This window comes from Colossoma macropomum, unplaced genomic scaffold, assembly GCF_904425465.1.
Source record: "Colossoma macropomum unplaced genomic scaffold, Colossoma_macropomum, whole genome shotgun sequence".
Taxonomy (NCBI): domain Eukaryota; kingdom Metazoa; phylum Chordata; class Actinopteri; order Characiformes; family Serrasalmidae; genus Colossoma; species Colossoma macropomum.
In genome coordinates this window covers 11226576-11248096 of record NW_023494794.1, presented here as the reverse complement: position 1 = coordinate 11248096, position 21521 = coordinate 11226576, and the positions used below count along the sequence as shown (strand labels likewise).

General features: G+C 40.3%; 1 protein-coding gene across 1 annotated transcript; it reads right to left on the bottom strand.

The window, feature by feature from the left end:
* Window positions 1-533: 533 nt before the first annotated feature.
* gpr83 (G protein-coupled receptor 83) lies at window positions 534-17031 on the bottom strand. Its single transcript, XM_036580957.1, has 4 exons — window positions 16702-17031; window positions 12884-13009; window positions 10393-10526; window positions 534-1011 (listed from the first exon to the last, which is right to left on the bottom strand). Exons 1-4 carry the CDS (start codon window positions 17029-17031, stop codon window positions 534-536), a joined length of 1068 nt encoding a protein of 355 aa, XP_036436850.1.
* Between the last annotated feature and the right edge of the window lie 4490 nt (window positions 17032-21521).

The following is a 21521-nucleotide window of genomic DNA, read 5'->3' as shown; positions in this document are numbered from 1 at the left end:
GACTTTTGAACAGTAATGTGCACTTAAAAAAGACGGTTCTTCAAGAGTTCTTTGCTAAAGACAACGGTTCTATATAGAAGCATGAACACTCAAAGAACAATTTGCTTGCCTAAATGGTTCTTCGCATGGTGAAATGTTCTTCAGATTGATGGAGAATGTGTTGTATATGGTTTTAGAACCGTTTGGAAATGGGTTCTATATAAAACCAAAAAGGGTTCTGCTAGAGGAATCTCCATCAATCTCCATCAATCTGAAGAACGATTTAACCATTCAAAGAGATGTTTTAGCTTGCAAATCGTTCTTTGAGAGTTCATGGCTCTATACAGAACCATTTTCTTCACTAAAGAACCTTTGAAGAACCATTTTTTAATAAATAATTGCAAATCCCAATCCATGCTTTTGGTAACTTAGCTGACATCAATGCTAGTTAGTGGTTGTTTGGGAAGTGTGCTGACAGTTATTTGTGTACCGTTAATCAGACAGATCGACAAATCTGAGCTAAATACGCGAATGAAAGTCAGACAGCGCCCCCTTCAGTTTTCCTGGTTGGCGACGGCTTTCCTGCTGCGTCCGATAAATGGGAGCAACCTGAGCTCGGCCCTGAAGTTGTGGTTGAGCCAGCAGTAGATGAAGGGGTTGTAGCAGGTGGAGCTCATGGCCAGCCAGTGGAAGGTGAAGTACAGACCGTTATTGGCATCGATGACTTTGCTGGACAGCAGCACCACGTAGCAGTTCAGCGGAAACCAGCAGACCGCGAACACCACCACCACCGCTGTCAGCATCTTCATGGTCATCTTCTTCCTCCGCCGGTGCGCTGTGCTCTGGGCCAGCGTCACATCGCCGATGGCGTTGCGCATCCACAGCTTCTTCGCCACCATGATGTACGCAATGGAGATGATCACCATGGGCAACATGAACAGCAGAATGAAGGTGGTCAGGTCCAGATACTTCCAGAAGAGATCAGACGGGGGAGGAAAGCGGGGCAGGCAAACCATTCTGACTCTTCCGCCACTGAGAAACAGAGACAAAATCAGAGGAAGATGAAATTTTACTTTTGCAAAGGCCACATTTTGTGTTTAATTTTTTTCAGATGTTTAATAAACAGAAACAGAAAGTGTGTATTAAAATGTGCTGTAGAGGATGTGTTCACTTATTCACACTCAGAAAATCAACACAACGAGGAATCTGAAATTTCGCACACTTTATCATGATTTTAATTTGATGATATGTAACTGTTGTGAGTCTGTTTGCGAAATCAGTGTTATTCATGATATCACTAAAAATGTATTTCCTATATATCTGTCTATGGCACTGTGCAAAGGTAAGAGCCTTCATTTTAATTTCCAGTCAAAACAGCTATTAAGTACAAAGTGGGAAAAGAAATCGGGGAAAAACAGCAAATATTTAAGAGAAAAATGACACAGAAGCCTCCACAACCAAACCTAATATCAGATGTTTGAGTGTTTAGTGTGTCCAGTCTTCACCTTTATTAAACCCTTTTATTCACTTTCAGTTTCTCAAAGAAATCTGCTGACACACCTCCAGAGAAAACCTGAATAAAACAAATGCTGTGCCAATTTTTATGAGTCCATTTTCTATATATATATATATATATATATATATATATATATATATATATATATATATATATATATATAAAAAAATATATATATATATTAACATCAAAGATAATAAAACAGCTTCATTGACGCTGAAAACCTTTTCTCCCACTTTTTTTTTTCAATTCCCATCCTTACTACTTCACTAATCGAGCAGAAAATAACCCTGACACTCCCACATTCCTGTATGACCACTGTAGGGTGTCTATATGTGCACTAATGTCATGGAAGACATTCATGACATGATACTTTTCAACAGTGGCATACCAAAATAAAGAATTAAAGCTATCTTGAAAACCTCTTCACAGAAAACCAAACACAAGCATTTGTCTTTAAAAAAGCAAAATGCTGAATTGGTGTCAGAATTGAACATAATCTACCTTAAAATGCAATCAACAGAACTATATCGCTTTTTCCAACATGCAGTACGTTAAATTATTTCGGCAGATTTTCTGTGTGTCGCTTTTTCACCTTTTTCATTGTTGTGATTGAATTTAAATGATGCATATACACTTGACGTGGGAAGCAATACGGCTGTGTATTGGTTGCATTTCATGGTGGACTGCATTCGGGTCCAACACGAATCCAGAATTTTGTTTTTAAATGCTCACGTGTTGCTTTTCTGTGATGAGGTCGAGCAATGTGAAAACAATGCAGTGGGGGTTTTGCTTTTCAGTTTCTCAAAGAAATTAGCCGACACACCTCCAGAGAAAACCTGAATAAAACAAATGCTGCGCCAATTTTTGAGTCCATTTTCTATTTATCTTCAAGGTTATATAAATGTTCTAAAATGAGCAATATATATATATGTTAATTTTAATGTCAGAGACAATAAAACAGCTTCACTGACGCTGAAAACATTTTCTCCCACTTTTTTCCCCACAAAGAAAGCTGAACAGGAATCAATAAGGGAATCGTTAAAGACGATTCTGTCTTTAACGATTGTGGAAATGTGTTGCCGTGTGTGCTCTGCAATTCGCGCTTTCCGCTGTAGTGATTGCATTTCAGTTTGGCATGAAATCCTCTCCGTATCCTCTGAGCAGCTCCGTGTTTTAGCTCAGAGATCTGACCGTAATGTAAGAGCATTTCTCTAAAAGCCCTAAAACAGAACTCCTGAGAGCCAAACTCACCAAACACAAAGAGCTCAGCTGGATCTTTATCTTACAAAACGACCATCATCTCTCCCCCTACTGACCGATCAATCTACAACACAGCAGAAGCAGAATGACCACACCACGGAGGAAGAGAGAGAGAGAGAGAGAGAGAGAGAGAGAGAGAGAGAGAGAGAGAGAGAGAGAGAAACAGTATACTCTTAAAAAAGATGGCTCTTCAAGTGTTCTTTAGTCAAGAAAAAAAAATGATTAAAGGGTTCATTACATCATGAAAGGGATCTTAAGGAAGTCCTCTAGATGGTTCTATGTATAACTTTTTTTGAAAAAGGTTCTATATAGCACCAAAAGGGTTCTTCTATTGTTACAATATCAAGCTTAAAACAATAGAAGAACCCTTTGGGTGCTATATAGGAACCTTTTCAAAAAGGTTCTATACTGAACCATGTACAGCACATTCTCCTTTAAACTGAAGAACAAATCCACGATGCAAAGAACCCTTTAATCATGCAATGAGTTCATTAAGTGTTCATGGTTCTACCAAACTCAACCCTTTTTGGCGCTATACAGAACCCTTTCCAAAAAGGGTCTATATAGAACCATCTACAGCACATTTTCCATTAAACTGCAGAACCAATCCATGATGCAAAGAACCCTTTAATCATGCAAGTGTTTTTTAAGTGTTCAAGGTTCTACATAGAACCACTTTCTTTACCAAAGAACCCTTAAAGAACCAGATTTTCATGCTTCAATGTTCCAAAAACACACTCATGGTGTTCGTCTTTATTCACCCTCTGTCTGACATGCTCTGTTAGAGATCCTGTGTCTTTTAGCCCCGCCTTTTGATGAGCCCAGTGTGCTCTGACTGGTCAGCCCGCCCACTCTGTTCTAACTGGTTGACAGCCAAAGTGGTTCTGCCCCTCCACATTCCACCCCTGTCCTGCAGTCTGCAGACAGACCCTTCTCTCCTGAGCAGCTCTAAACTCCGCTGTGGCTGTTTCTCCGGCGGCGGCGGTTCTGCCGTATCAGTTTGATCCAGAGTCGATCCTGAAAGTCCAGTCAGCGTCTTCTCCTCACGGCAACAACACTGAACAAACTCTTCCTCCCCCAGTAGCCGCTGTGCACTGTGTGAGGGCGTGCTGAGCTCATTGGTGGGCGGGCAGTAAGGACTGTGTTATGAGATGATGTCATCGTGTGACAAAGGAAAAGGGCTGGAAACCCAATGAGGTGTTTCAGGCAGCTGAGAAAAGTGGTTTCTGTGGAAGAGAGTTTCTCCATCTGGAGGGAACTTTGAACTTTGTAACGTTGTGGACCATTTCAATTGTCCTACCTAAGCTCCTCCCACAAATGTGTAATTTCATAGCTACTGTTGCTAAGTTGAACAAGCTTTACAAAATGCAGGTAAAATACCATTCAACCTAATGGGAAACTGTAGAACAGACTCAGTTTATATCACAATACCTGCATTTAGAGTCGGTTATTCATTCAGCCTAATGAGAAACTGTAGAACAGACTCAGTTTATATCGCAATACCTACATTTAGAGTCAGTTATTCATTCAGCCTGATGAGAAACTGTAGAACAGACTCAGTTTATATCACAATACCTACATTTAGAGTCAGTTATTCATTCAGCCTAATAAGAAACTGTAGAACAGACTCAGTTTATATCACAATACCTACATTTAGAGTCGGTTATTCATTCAGCCTAATGAGAAACTGTAGAACAGACTCAGTTTATATCACAATACCTACATTTAGAGTCAGTTATTCATTCAGCCTAATGAGAAAAAGTAGAACAGACTCAGTTTATATCACAATACCTACATTTAGAGTCAGTTATTCATTCAGCCGAATGAGAAACTGTAGAACAGACTCAGTTTATATCACAATACCTACATTTAGAGTCGGTTATTCATTCAGCCTAATAAGAAACTGTAGAACAGACTGAGTTTATATCACGATACCTACATTTAGAGTCGGTTATTCATTCAGCCTAATGAGAAACTGTAGAACAGACTCAGTTTATATCACAATACCTACATTTAGAGTCAGTTATTCATTCAATCTAATGAGAAACTGTAGAACAGACTGAGTTTATATCACGATACCTACATTTAGAGTCGGTTATTCATTCAGCCTAATGAGAAACTGTAGAACAGACTCAGTTTATATCACAATACCTGCATTTAGAGTCGGTTATTCATTCAGCCTAATGAGAAACTGTAGAACAGACTCAGTTTATATCACAATACCTACATTTAGAGTCAGTTATTCATTCAGCCTAATGAGAAAAAGTAGAACAGACTCAGTTTATATCACAATACCTACATTTAGAGTCAGTTATTCATTCAGCCGAATGAGAAACTGTAGAACAGACTGAGTTTATATCACAATACCTACATTTAGAGTCGGTTATTCATTCAGCCTAATAAGAAACTGTAGAACAGACTGAGTTTATATCACGATACCTACATTTAGAGTCGGTTATTCATTCAGCCTAATGAGAAACTGTAGAACAGACTCAGTTTATATCACAATACCTACATTTAGAGTCAGTTATTCATTCAATCTAATGAGAAACTGTAGAACAGACTGAGTTTATATCACGATACCTACATTTAGAGTCAGTTATTCATTCAGCCTAATGAGAAACTGTAGAACAGACTGAGTTTATATCACAATACCTACATTTAGAGCCAGTTATTCATTCAGCCTAATGAGAAACTGTAGAAATTGTTAATTTTGTTCCCTAAAATCATTTGAAAATGAGCTGTACTGATATTAAAATATTTATGCAATACGACAGGAGAAGGGATGCTACACACTTACATATAATAACTGCTGTGCTGCATTCGTGGACACAAAGCCAATGTCTGACACTATATCCCCATCTCCAGTGCAACATTGTGATTATACCACAAATTACATCACTTATTCTTTTTTATTATCAGATCTTGAGACAGTTGAGACATAAAAACTGATTAACAAGAAAGTTTGTTTGTACAGAAAAACAGATCTAGCGCTGCTGCATATAAATGCTGCTAAATGAAGTACCACATCAGAAAATGTTCAGGATGTCGACACTGGGCACAAAACAAAATGCAAACAAATTTATCAGCTAAAAGCTTTAGAGAGCTAGTTATACACTGTACATGTCTAACACAGTTAAAAGCAGCTCACATCAGATTTAAAACAGTAAGTCAAATTTCCAGCAGGTCGAAATTGAGAAGACGGATCGTACACCTCACTTTTCTCCACCATGGATTTGTTTCCCATTCGTGGCTCGTTTAACGTGGTTTAATGAAAGACGGCTGGTTGCAATGTGACGTAAAAATATAAACAACACACTTTTTACTCACAATAAATTTGTGGCTATAACATCTTTAACTGCTGATTATCACTGCTATGATTCAGGCGGAGTGATAACTTATTCTTGATCTGGAGAGATTGGTACTCATAGGCTACGTTCACATTACAAGCCTCATTGCTTAAATCCGATTTTTGCTGAGATCTGATCTCTCTGACACAATGGTTCACACTTATTTAGGTCAGTGATTCAAATCTGTCATTAATGTGACGAACCGGCGTCCTGAAATGACACATCCTACTCAGTAACGTCACGTGAATGAATTGTGTGCATCATCAGCACAAACTAACGAGCAGAACGAGCTTCGCTGTGAAGATAATTAACTCTGATCAGCTCTCAGCTTCATTATTAGAGCGAGACGAAGGAGAAAAAGGTGAGATGAGCTGCTTTTCCACCGTTTACAGGCTTTAACTTCTGTCGGCCGCTGCTGCCATGGTAACGCTGAATGATAGCGCAACGAGAAAAAAAGCACATGAATTTTGGGTCTGAGCATCACATTAAGGTCACACGGCCACTAATCGGATATGTATCCAATCTAGGACCATATATGAAAGTGGCTCAGGTCAGATTTGAAAAGATCAGATTAGGGCAAAAAAATCGGATTAGTGCCAATTCAACCTGGTAAAGTGAACTCCGCCACAGACATGGCTGTAACTAGCTATGAGGACAAACAGGTCTGGACCTCGGTAGTTTCAGAAGGTTTTTTTTTGCGTGTTTCCATTCATTCAGTGCTTGTATCGTTCATAACTAGCATTGGGACACCAAGGTCCTCGTAAGTTTCGGAAGGGTTTCATGAGATTCCGTGCGGGAAAAAAGCAACGGAACTACCCGATGAGCAGTGATTGGTTCTCAGCTGACCTTAAAACAGCTGTTGTTCGGCCAGAGACTTGACTGCTCACTCTGTTTCTCACTTTATGAGACGCTACACTGCCCAGAGAGGAGGAGTAACTTCTTGAGATGTTCAGGTATGGAGCACACATGCTATAGGCTAACATATCACTGCTGTCGGAAGAAAACCTCGTATCTCCATTTTTGACGTTTTTCAGTTTTTATTTGAAAATGCCTGTTGATGCTTACATTGTATGTAAATTTAATGATGAATGGACCAACAGAAACGGCCCAAAATTACTTGAAAAAAAAGTCTGGTTCCATTGACTTCCATTAAAAGTAAAGATGGTTTTTTTCCTTCTCCTGTAAAGTTACCATTTTGGAGATACAAGGTTTTCTTCCGACAACAGTGATATAATATCACAATTGTAAAAATGTAGTTAGCTAAGTTTATTTGCTGGTTAAGTCAGCATGCTTTAGTCTAGATCCAGTAGCTGCTCAGTTTAGGCTACAGGCTCTGTAGTTGGTGACATTAGTGTTTAGATGAGAAATTCAAGCTGTACTGTGTTAACTGCTTATAATATACTACAACAGGCATGAGGAAGTTCACCGTTAGCCAGCATGTTGATGGTATAGCTGTAAGGGTGTGCGCCACAAGTTCAGGGAACTCCAATTCCCAGAAGCCTTTGGGCTGATTAGGCCCAACCTGGTACACCTGTGGACTCTTCTACTTAAGGCCGTGGCAAACAGCAGCCCTTTGTCACACCTTCGTAGAGGGGTGACTGGTATGGTGGGTATTCAAACAAAAAGAAAAGAAAAGGAAAAAGAAAAGAAAACATGAAGAAAGCAAAAAAACAAAAAAAAAAGAAAAGAGGTAAAGACGTGAAGACCCCACTTATCGGACTGTTACCTCGTTGATCCCTTTCCCACTATACACCCTTTTAACTGCTGCTGCACTCAGCACTTTAACTTTAGACCCATACTTTGCACAATGTAAGGTTTACAGGTATGGCTGGGTGTGTGTGTTTGAGTGAGTGATGGTAGGAATGCATGTTTTATTTTATTTTATTTTGGTATATTTTATATTTATTTTATTTTATTCACTACATGTCAATGTCTGTCTGGTACTGTGCACTGTGAGCTCCTGTAACCAAAACCAAATTCCTTGTATGCGTAAGCAAACCTGGCCAATAAAGCTTGATTCTGATTCTGATTCTGATAAAGCTGATCTTCCTCTCATCACAGAGAAAGTGTGTTTTGTTTTCTCATTATCTTTTATTTCACTTCTTTTTATCTCAGCCTTTGTTTGATCATGCTGCTTTCAGCGTCCCCTTTGTTCGCCTTTTCCCGCCATTTCTTGGGTTTTTTTTGGGGGGGGATTTTAACCATTTTTTTCCTGAATTTATTTAGTCGTCTCCAATTCCCCCCGCTTGTTAGGACTCCCCCAATCACACAATACTACCAACGCTAGGAGGGTGAAGGCTAACACAGGCTTCCTCTGAGACCTGTGAAGCGGCACCGCATCTTTTTGAACTGCTGCTCACACAACAGCATTGGACAGCTGAACGCACTCGGAGGAAAGCGCCAACCACCAGATCTGTTATGTCAGTTAACAGATGCCTGCACTGACTAGCATCGCGTTGAGTGAAGGGGGGAGACCGGGGGCCATCCTACCCACCCAGAGAGTGAGGCCACTGATGGTTGTAGCATCACCAGGGATTGAACTCGCGATGATCTGATGACAGGGCCAGCGCTTAGACGGTTGCACCACTCGGGAGCCCCTTCCTGACGTTTTTTTTTTATTTTTTTTTATTCCCATTCATTGAGGTGTTATGCCCATTTCCACGTGTGCTTCCCGGTGGCGCAGCCGTAACTCCTCAGACCGCTAATCAATATGTTGGTGGTTCGAGCTTGGCTCTGAGTCACCTCAACCCCAACATGCACAATCACCCAATTCACACTCCATCACCTCAATGGATTCATTTAAGACCCTTTCTCACTGGTTTCCTCTCTCCACTTGGGTCCACCTCCCCGCCTTCCGGGGAAGGAACAGTGAAAGGAAAGGGTGCATAACAGTTATGAATGGGTACATTTTTTAATTCTCCTCACCCAAACTCTAAGCTGTGTTTAGCCAGCTGACTTAGTTTGATCTAACTGTTGATTTTTCTCCTCTTGTGACAGTAAATCACTTTTTTACCATGCTAAATCGCCGTGGCAATTTATGTCGCGTGACTAACCAGCTGCATGGTCGTTCATGTTCAGTTCCTGTTAAAATGTCAGGCTGATGACATAATAAGGCTTATTACTCAATAACTACATAGACTACAAACAAACTGACTGAGCTATTCTTAGACCTCCTGATCCACTGTCAAAGCTCTGAATAGAGTCTGAGGGATTAGAGTCTGATTAGAGTCGTCAGAGTCTGTCCACCAGGTGAGAAGTGTGATTCTATTCTTTAGAGCTTAATCAAGTCGTCAGCGAAAAGGTTTGGAGATGCCACTCATTTCTGACATCAACACAAGCGATCTCTAAGATATCAGAATGGATTTGGGGAGAGAGATCAATACAGTGGGTGAATTCAACTTCTCCGGGGGCCTGCTGACCGGCCTGACCGGCCTCCCCGAAGTGTTATTCGTCTCTGAGCTTTTTCTAGCAGCAAAACAAGATTTAAACCCAGAAGATCAAGCCTGTTTCACACATCTACAGAATGTTACACACCTTTTAAAGATGACTGCTCAAGAAGAAAGGAGCAAAAAGAAAGCTTCAGGAGAAGAAAGGGATGACAGATGGTCTGGTTTCCATGGAAAAAGAACTATAATGCAGCTGGATTATTCAGCAAAACACCATCTGGAACGGTTCTGTAGCCAACACCAGGCCAGTATTGGTGAAATAATTGATGACCTAGTTGAACGGAGGTTGGAAAAAATTGTGCAGATGGTCTAGAGTTAATCAAGTGACAGTCCAGTAGTCCAGTTCAAAAGGTCTTATTTGGGAGGCACCATTAATGTATTAGAGATTCGGTGTATTTCTTTGTTTAACAGAACGTTCTTGTACCTGAATTCAGTCTTGTTTGCCACATTTGAATGTTCCTAGCACAAAATAAATGCCTTCAGTTCGCCTTCAAATAAATCAGCACTGCTTCAAAGCAGTTCCCACCCAAACTCAAAGCAGTGGCATTTTTTAAACTTCCCTCACCAAAATGGGAAGCATGGTTTGGCATTTTTGAACTTACATCATCAAAAAACTCTAAGCAGTGTCAGGCTTTTTTAAACTTTCCTCACCAAAATGTGAAGCAGTGTCTGAAATTTTCGAACTTTCCTCACCAACCTCTAAGCAGTGTTTTGGCTTTTTTGAATTTTTTTCTCAACCCAAACTCAAAGCAGATTCTTTCTTATTCAAATCCAAATAATCAAACGATTTGTCATCAAATCCAAAGCAAATGTTCAAACATAAATCAATGTTCCTCACCCAAACTCGAAGCGTAACAGTGTTTGGTAGATGGCGTGCGGCAGAGAGAAACACGTGGCCATCACCCAGATCACTCCGACCCACACCACGCCCCGCAGACACGACATCCTCTGCTTCAACGGATGCATCACTACCTGAGGGCGGAATTGCACCAATCACCAACCAGAACCTTCATTATCCACATAAACATGCAAACATTGGGATTAAATTGGGTTTAATCCTTTGCAGCTATAGCATGCACCAAAAATCTGATTAGCTGATTATGATCATTCTCAGCACAGTGTGGTCCATCACCAAAAAATATCCAGTCAAGAGCAGTAACTGACCACTGATGAAGGGCTAAAACATTGGTGCCCAGCACGTTTTTAATGTTTGGCCAACTTCCAACTCATGTGATCCAACTATTCCGCTAATTACCAAACACTTCTTGAGTTGAAGTGGGTGTTTTCACAGGATAACGCCAAAATGTGCAGGTCAGGGGTTCCACCAGGACCAGGGTTGGGAACCACAGGGCTAGAGGATAGATAACACTAGTGATGCGCTAAAGTGAAAATGTGTGGCCGAAAACTGAAACTGAAAGAACATTTATTTTAATCATGCTTTTGGATGAATCTACTCAACATTAAAAACTACATGCACATAAAGAAAATACACTATTTATAAAATCTGCTTTTTAATAACACAAAACTGAACTGACAATAAATAAAAGCAATTTACACAAAATAAACTACAATAATTGCAGTGTGTAGCTACAGAATGAGCCACAAAATCCAATGTTTTCAACAGCAAGAGAACAGTTGATCATCCAAGACTATTAACTCCATTTTTGTTTATTATTCGTTGCTCTTTTTAGTGATTTGTAAATATTTGCATCATTTAGTCTACGAAGTGTTCAGAAGGTGTTGGCACTCTTCCTGCTTCTGCAGTTTTGCTGTGTTCAGGTGCTATCAAACCTGCAGTGGACCCAGAAGGATACGTGGTTTAGATGATGGATGGATGGATGGATGGATGGATGGAAGCATCTAGGAGCAACAACAGCTCACTACAGAGTTCCAAACTGCCAAAAATATCCAGACAAGGGAACTGCACGTCAGGAGCTTCATGAAATGGGTTTCCATGGCTGAGCAGCTGCACACAAGCCTAAGATCAAAACACACAATGCCAAGCGTCGCCTGGAGTGGTGTAAAGCGCCGCCACTGGACTCTGGAGCAGTGGAAACGTATTCTGTGGAGTGAAGAATCACGTTTCTCCATCTGTCAGTCTGATAGACAAGTCTAGGTTTGGTGGATGTAAGGAAAACGTTACCTACCAAAATGCATAGTGCCATCAGTAAAGATTGGGATGGGGAGGGATGATGGGCTGGGCTGTTTGTCAGGGTTTAGGCCCCTTAGTTCCAGTGAAGGGTGATGTTAATGTTACAGCACATAAAGACACTTTACACAATTACTTTGTGTCAGCAGTTTGGGGAAAACCCTTTCCTGTTCCAGCGTGACTGAGCCCCTCTGCACAAAGTGAGCTCTATAAAGACATGGACAAACAAGTTTGGTGTGGAGGAACTCCAGTGGCCTGCACAGAGTCCTGACCTCACCCCTCTGAACTACTTTGGGACGAACTAGAACACTGTGAGCCAGACCCTCTCGTCCAACATCAGTACCTGACCTCACAAATGCTCTTTTGACTGAACAAGCACAAATTCCCACAGACGCACTCCAAAAGTCTTCCAAGAAGAGTGCAGGCTATTATAGTCAGAAAGAGGGGCAACTCCATATTAATGACCATGGTTTCGGACAGTGACGTCCAACAAGCTCATTTCGGTGTGACGTTCAGTTGTTATATTTTGGCCGTATAGTGTAGCTTCTCCTGATCCTATACATCCACAGAAATGACAAATCTTGGGTCTAATGTTCCTCTGAAACAGTTCCACATGGCCAGTATGCTAGAAGAGCTCTACAACACGTTTGACAGTTTATTAGTCAGGAGCGCAACATAAATATGATGCTGTCGTGATTTTAACACATTCCGTAGATGGACTCTCTCATATTTTAGTACACTGGACCGTGATGGGTCCATTCGTGACGTACAAAGCTAGGCTGCTATGTAGCACCACAAATGGCTTTTTCAGATGTGCTGAGAAAGTCCGTGTTTTCAATGGTAAAATCTGAATTCTGTGCTAACATGCTAATCTAAATATCATCTCTATGATCATAATAAGTCGTTCGAAAGGAGTTAATCATTCAAAAAGCATGTTTTTGGGTGTAGGGGGTCTTCGACCGAGATTTGTTTCTGGTCACCGTAGCTATTATCGGCTCAGTGGTGGTCCTATCGTGGTCCTATCATCCTACCACCTAACTCTATGTTAGGTGTTTCTAATAAAATGGTCAGTAAGTGTAACTGCTTGTTTAATGGACCTAATAAAATGCAAACCGTGTGTGTGTGTGTGTGTGTGTGTGTGTGTGTGTGTGTGTGTGTGTGTGTGTGCGCTTGCGCTCACCTGGTGTCTGTCTATGGCGATGGCGACCAGCGTGAGAACCGACACGTGAACCGAGCAGTACTGAGCAAAACGGCTCACGTGACACATCGCCCTGCCAAACACCCACGTACTGTACACGAACCGCACCTGCAGAAACACAGTTTTACAGACACCTTCACTCAGAACAGCAACTGTTCACACATTCCAACACTCTTAAAGATGGTTCTTCAAGGGTTCTTTAGTAAAGGCAATGATTCTATATAGAACCATGAACACTTGTGAGCTTAAATCGTTCTTTGGATGGTGAGATAAAGCATCAAATTGTAGAACAATATGATTCTATATAGAACATTTTTGAAAATGGTTCTATATAGCACTAAAAGAGGGTTGTGCTATTGTTACGATGTCAAGGGTTCTTTAGTAAAGACAGTGATTCTATATAGAACCATCAACCCTTGCGTGCTTAAATGGTTCTTTGGATGGTGATGTTGTTCTTTAATTTGATGCTTTATGTGGTTCTATTAGAACCTTTTTGAAAATGGTTCTATATAGCACTGAAAAAGGGTTCTGCTATTGTTATGATGTCAAGCTTGTATAAATAGCAGACCCTTTTGGTGCTTTATAGAACCATATACAACACATAATCCAAATAAACCTGAAGAACCATTTCACCATGCAAAGAACATTTTAAACATGCAAATGGTTCTTCGAGTGTTCATGATTCTATCTAGAACCATTGTTTTTTCTTAAGAACACTTGACGAACCATCTCTTTAAAGTGTGCATGCAAAAAAAAAACAGCATTTGTGCAATAAAATAATGAACGTCCTACAAAGTTTCTACTAATGTTCTTTGGTCAGCATGAACATTTAAGATAGGATCGAATCTAGAACAATAGTCATTACAGAGTAACAGTTCCTAAGTTCTGTCCTAAATTTGGGGACACATCCCAACTTCTGTTTCCATTTCTACCATTATCTGTTCTATTAAAATACATTATTGTTGTTTTTCAGGTAACTGTGACAGGCAGTTATTCATACTGCAAAGTGATGGTGGCGCCGGTGAGAGTGAATTATTATTATTATTTTTTTTTCCAAAATCTACAGTTTCCTGTCCCAGACATGCTTTTCTCATTGCCTCCTGTTACTTCTATGTGTTGATGTTGATGAAAACATGCAGATAAAATATTGCAGTCTTGTGCGCCTGTCGAACTATCAAACATTAGTCAGCTATAATCGTTTGTACATAATAATCAGTGACAGTTTAAAGGAAATAAGACCTTATTTCAACAAAATCTGTCAAAATCTCAAGGAAATAGGACATTTTAACATAATCAGACAGAAATGTCAGAAAAAGAAACATTATTTCAACAAAACCAGTCAAAATCCAAAGAAAATATGATGTTATTTTAACATAATCTGTCAAAAACTCAAGGAAATAAGATGTTATTTCTACGTAACCAGTGAAAATCGTAAGAAAATAAGACCTTATCCCATCATAATCTGTCAAAATTTCAAGGTAATGAGACCTTATTTCAACATAATCTGCCAAAATTTCAAGGTAATGAGAATTTATCTCATCATAATCTGTCAAAATTTCAAGGAAATAAGAATTTATTTCAACATAATCTGTAAAAATCTCTAGGAAATGAGGTATTATTTTAACATAATCTGTCAATTCCAAGGAAATGAGACCTTATCTCAACATAATCTGTCAAAATTTCAACATAATCAGTGAAAATTGTAAGGAAATTATTATAACATAATGAGTGAAAATCTCAAAGAAATAAGACCTTATTTCAACATAATCTATTAAAATCTCAAGGAAATAAGACTTTATCTCAACATAATCTGTCAATTTTAAAATAATGAGTGAAAATCGTAAGGAAATAAGATCTTATAATGAGTGAAAATCCTAAGGGAATAAGACCTTATTTCAACATAATCTGTTAAAATCTCAAGATCAACTATTTCCATGACAATATTTCAACACGATCAGTCAGAATCCTGAAGAAATAAGACATCATTTTAACATAATCAGACAAAATTTGGAGAAAAAACAAATCAATGGAAAAAATCTTGAAATCTGAACAGCTGATCACGTGACTTAGAGCTCTGATACGCGATGCTACTCGACTCCCTCCTCGCTCTGTCATCACTGAGCTCCCACAGCACCCAGTGCCCTCTCAAACATAAACTGCTGGAATGTGTTTATGTGGCTGATCAAACGTGAACTGGAAATTTGACCCGTCATAATTTAGAAATACCTGGATCCTTTTTAAATTCAGTGGTTTATCATATTAAACCGCCCAGTCCTGCGAGAAACGCAGCCCCCTCTGGCTTTGGGACACAGCTTGTGTCCTTGTTAACATGTAAATGAGGACGTGAAGAGTGAGTTTCTGAACGCTGCATAAATTTTATTAGTCTGTTTTATTTTTCTTTATTTTTCTTTCTTTCTTTTCTTTTTGAATATGACCTGAGCCGTCAGGTCAAAGCATGAGGAGAGCTGAAGAAGCTTTTTCACCCATTAGCTTACAGTCAATTACCCACAGCTTGAGCTCCAGACTGCTGGATCAATTCAGATCATCATCATAACCATCATCATCATCATCATCATCACCAAAAACATCCTCAAAATCAACCCCATCACCATCATCATAATCATCATCCTCGTCAACATTATTGTCATCAAAAACATCCTCATCCTTATCATCACCTTAAACATCATCTTCATCATGAAAATCATCCCCATCATTATTATCAATATCATTATTACAATCACCATAAAAATGAACCCCATCACCATCATCATCATCATCATCATCATCATCATCAGCATCATCAGCATCATCATCACCAACATCGTCATCGTATTCCACCATCACTGTACTATTATATTCATCTTCACAATCATCATCATCATCATCATCCTCTCATCACCACCACCATCACTATAATCACCAACATCACTATTACATTCCTCATCACCACCATCATCACTTTTATTACTAGCAAAACCATCATCTTCATATCACCACCACCTTCATCATCATCAGTACATTACTGGTATCCTCTTCATCACCACCATCATTACTCTATTCGTCATAATCATCATCATCGTCATCATCGACATCATCATCATCACTACATCATTTTTATATTCATCATCATCATCCTCATCATCTTCATCATTCTCTCATCACCACTGCATCACCACCTTCATGAGCATCAACCTCTTATCTTACCATCACTACTGTATTCTTCATTGTCACCATCTTCATCATCTTCTCATAACCAACATCATCATCAAACCATCACTATTACATCCTTCATCATCATCATCATCATCACCACTCCCATCATTATTATATTCTTCATCCAATCATCTTCTCATGACAACCATCTCCATCATCACTACCGTCGCTGTTATACTCTTCATTATCATAATCTTCATCACATCATCTTCTTTTGACCACCTATCATCCCTACCATCACTGTTATAGTCTTCATCATCATCATCATCATCATCATCATCATCACTACCATCACTATTATGTTCCATATAATCCATCATCATCCTCACAATCTTCATCATCATTTTCTCATGACCACCATCCCCATCATCATTACCATCACTGTCATTCTTCATTATCATCATCACCATTATGATTATGAACATCACTATTATATCCATCATCATCTCCATCATCACTACCTTCACTCTTATATTCATCATCATGATCATCAACATTATCGTCATCATCATCATCATCATCCTCATCCTCCTCTCCATCTCCTCACTGTTCCTCAGGGTTCCTCTCCTCTCTCCACAGGAACTCACCAGAGTGAAGGGGGTGTTGAGCAGGGTGATGAGGATGTCCGCGATGGCCAGGTTCATGATGAAGATGCTGGTGACGGACCGCGTGCGCTTGTTCTTCATCACCACGTGGCACACGGCCGTGTTCCCGATCAGAGAGATGATGATGATGATGGAGTACGCCGTCGCGAGCAGCGCCTGCACGGCGGGCCGCTGGGAGTCCGTGCGGTACTGCGGCTCCGCATCCATGGACAGGTTCAACAGCGCGCTCAGGTTCAGCGCGCGCAGCCGCGAGAGCGCGGCCAGAGAGTCGTTACTCATATCGGCAAGAGCGGAAACTGCAGACATCTCCATCCTCACTCCCGCGCGCCACTGGCGTTCCTCTACATCTGCTCACCGCGCGTCCTCGCGCGCGCCAAGACCCTCTGTTTCTTCCTCCTCCTCCTCCCTCTCTCTCTCTCTCTTCTCTCTCTCTCTCTCTCTCTCTCTCTCTCTCTCTCTCTCTCTCTATATATATATATATATATATATATATATATATAAACTCTCTCTCACTCACTATCTCTCTCGCTCTCTATCTCGCTCTGTATAACGCTCTCTGTTTAACTCTCCGCTACATCTGCTCACCGCGCGTCCTCGCGCGTGCCAAGACCCTCTGTCTGTTCCTCCTCCCTCCCTCTCTCTCTCTGTATAACTCTCTCTCTCTTTCTCTCACTATCTCTCTCTCTCTCTCTCTCTCTCTCTCTCTCTCTCTCTCTGTACAACTCTCTCTCTCTCTCTCTCTCTCTCTCTCTCTCTCTATCTATCTATACAACTAGAGTTATTGAATGGGCAAAAAAATGAGTGTCTCGAGGGAGTAACTAACGCGAGCGCGCGAGCTTTCAGGATGAACTATTGGGAGCTGGAACCTTTATTACTGGTTGAGACTCAGACTGAGGTGGCGAACTACAAATAAAGCAGCATCACTGCATTAAAATGGCATAAAAAGCGATGCGTTCACTGAAAAGTCCTGACGTCATTTGTACGTAAATAATCGCGTTATAATTACTTTCTTTCTTGCAGTTCGCTGCTGTGACTCCATCCAGGCTGTTAGGACTGAAAACCCCAGTCTACTTACTTTGGTGAGTAGAACTCAAAAGGACAGCAATTAAAAAGTGATGGGGCGGAGTTACCAGCCAGGGGGCGGGGCTACCCAGAATTCCTAGCGTGTTAGCTGACTTCTGTTTATTAGACAGATTTTTTTTTTTCTACAGATGTTGTTTTCAAACAAACAACACTCACATGTTTCATATGTAGGTTAAATATAAGTGTGGATGCACTTTACACTCTTAAGACAGATGGTTCTTCAAGGGTTCTTTAGTAAAGACGATGGTTCTATATAGAACCATGAACTCCCAAAGAACTATTTGCATGTTTAAAGGGTTCTTTGCCTGGTGAAATTGTTCTTCGGATTGATAGGGAATGTGCTGTATATGGTTCTATATAGCACCATAAAGGGTTCTGCTACTGTTTCAAGCTTGTATTGTAATAATAGCAGAACCGTTTTTGGTGCTATATAGAATCCTTTTCAATAAGGTTCTGTATAGAGCTATATATAACACATTCTCAATCGGTATCAAGAACCATTTAATCATGCAAAGAATCCTTTAATCATGTGAGGGGTTCTTCTATTGTCACTATACAGCATCAGTCAGAAATCAGACCCACTACAATGGTGGTAGAGCTGGAAGTGGCCACTCAGTCATATGTGTACAGTGAATACAGCAGGGGGGCTCAGGACACATCCCTGAGGGACTCCAGTGCTGAGGGTAGGTGAGATGTGTTTTCCTACCCGCACAGCTTGTGGTCTGTCTGTCTTTATACTAACAATGTTTACTGTCCGGTGTCGACCAGAGGAGGATGGATTCCCCTTCTGAGTCTTGGTTCCTCTCAAGGTTTCTTCCTTTTGCTGTTGGGGAGTTTTTCCTTGCCGCTGTCGCCACTGGCGACGCTCATTGGGGTTTTGGACCCGGATTTTTCTGTGAAGCTGATTTTTCTGTAAAGCTGCTTTGCGACAACACCTGTTATAAAAAGCGCTATATAAATAAACTTTGCTTGCTTGTCTGTCAGGAAGTTGGAGATCCAGTGATACAGGGACGGATGAAGTCCCAGATCCTCCAGCTTGGGGTTAACATACAAAGACAAAGTAAATTTGGTCTTTTGATTCATATTTTTACATAGATTTTAAAATGAAAAAGAGCAAAACATCTGAAACCATGGATTTTCTACCTTATAAGTATCTTTTGGATATCATTATTTTGGTTTTAAGTATAACTATATTAATGAATTTGACATTAACAGTTGGTGAAGCTGTTATTCAGAAACAATGCTCCATATTTTACTGCTGTGCAGTGTTTTTATTTGCTCTCCTTAACTGGACAAACAATAAATCCATCATTTGTTTCACACACAGCCTCATGTCGGTTTTCATACACAATTTGATGTGTGTGTGTGTGTGTGTGTGTATCTATCAGTTGGTGACCCCTGGTTCCTATTACCACCACTTATGTTTAAAATGCATAATCTAGATTCACACTTCATCACGTTTCATTCACCGCTTGCGGCTGTTTCTCCAGGCTTTTGTAAGACTGTGGGTGGCTGAAGGTCACTAAGGAGACCAGCTGAGTGCATTGATTTCTTCTATTCTTTTCACAAGAACCTTTCAGTGACGGAACACTCGGGAAACACGGCCTTCCTCGGGTTCATACTTAGCTTCGAGACATGACTTTCTTGAGAAGGGTCTGACTGCAGACCCACAGAGCCACAGATTGACACCCGCAGTTTCACTCCAGCGGTTTCAGGCCAGTGGAACGCATGTGCAGTAGGACAGCATGTAAACGCCCTTATAGGACAGTTGAGCGTTACAAGCGACCCATTCATATTTCAACCAGTGGCTGGTCTCCTCATTTATAACATCTCTGATGTAAACAGCGACTGTTTGTGCTGGTTGTATGTGTTGCCATGAACATTACCGTTCAGGAAGGGAGACTGTTATACCAATACATGACTCAACCATCGGTAACCGGTTAAACCATAAACCAATACACATTACAAAACCATCAGAAACAAAAAGAAACACTTAATGGTTTCAATGTTTTTTCAGCAGGAATACATTTATAAACTAAAGTTTGTTTTAGCCTAAAGCTTAATATTATCCTCAGTTTAAACCTGATTATGGTAAAGTTTTATTCCTGCAGTGTACACATAAAGCCCCCATATTAGGGGTAAGTTATTGAGCTATATGTCTACATAACCCATAGCTTACCCACCACATCAGCTATAGTTTGTGTAATATTTACCCTGTGAATCTCTACATGCATTCAAACCAAAGTTTGTTTTAGCCTAAAGCTTAAAATATAACATTAGCCCAATGCAAATTTATCACAAATTTACTGGAAACCCACATAAAGCGACTGAAATGTTGGTTATCCTAAAACACGCTAAGAAAAACCAACCAGTGTTGGTGTGCTGAATATCACTGGCTTAAACCTGCTGGCGTGAAACTGCGGCTCCGCGGTTCTGCAGACAGATATCAGTGGCTTTGTTTGAGCTGTTGCACCCATTTGGGGAAGGAAAGTGCAGAAGTGCAACATCTGCCGGTTGCATTCAATGCAATTTCTCATTAGGTCTTGCATTTTTCCATCCACTTTCCATTAGATCTGCTTATACACAAGTAATCTGTGCACCACTTACTGACTGATGATACAGGATCAGTTCTGTTTTTAACTACTCTTAATTTAGAACATCAACCGACACCTCAAACCCGTCCGCCAGTGGGTTATTCTTGGTGGTTTATACATGGTTTACTTTCTAATTCCTTCCAAAAGACAATGAGAAGGTTCAGAACCAAACAGAGAAGACAGTCAGTAGGTTTCTTTATCAATTAGAAGAACTGCGTCAGTGTCTAGTGTGTTGATCTATCCATGGCCTTTGGGCATCTTTATGGCTGCAAAGAACACCAGGATGGTCCCAAAACAACCATCACCGCCCAAATCACACTTCTGGAAAAACAATATATAGTGCAGCAGCCGGTTGCACCAGCTGAACGTAGATTCGATTGTGGCATGGTTTGAATGTGAACTGCCACTACGTTCAAGTTTACGACCTACTATTAGACTGGTTGCACCAAGTAACATAGTTTCAATGTAGCTTTAAGTAGCATCACTGCATCACAGACAGTAACTGAGCTTTGAGTTCTACTGTGTGTCTGGCACCAAGATATTCTGCTACAGGGTCGTTCCAAAACCTGGTGGGCGACTCTGTTCAAGTCAACTGCGTGCGGAGCAATAAGAGCAGCTCCATCAGTGCTCAGGTTGTTTTTGATGCTAACTTTATTATTATACAGTACATAACACAGATTATTTTTTTGGATATAACTAACAAAGCTAACATTAACTTTTTGCCATTCAGCAGATTCTAATAGTGATTACATTAGCTGCATTACCGACCATTCAATGGGTGCGTTTACATGCACATAACAATCTGATAACTGCAGAAAATCAGATTTTGTCTGTAATCTGAACAATGTATTTACATGCACTTGGGTAATCAGTTAATGGGGAAACTCTGGCTCTACATGAGTCAGACAGTAATCGGATTTCTGCTTTGCAACCAGCCATTAAACTCACAGAAGAAGACGTGACGTAAACGTAACATAAAACTCAAACTTCATGCTGCAGCTTTTTAAGAAAAAAAAAATGAGCCACTTTATCTGAAAACATGAACATACATCATTTAGAAAAATACTTAAATCCTTCATCTCATCAACCATGTAGTTGGTTTCAGCGTCGCTCCAAAAGTGTTTA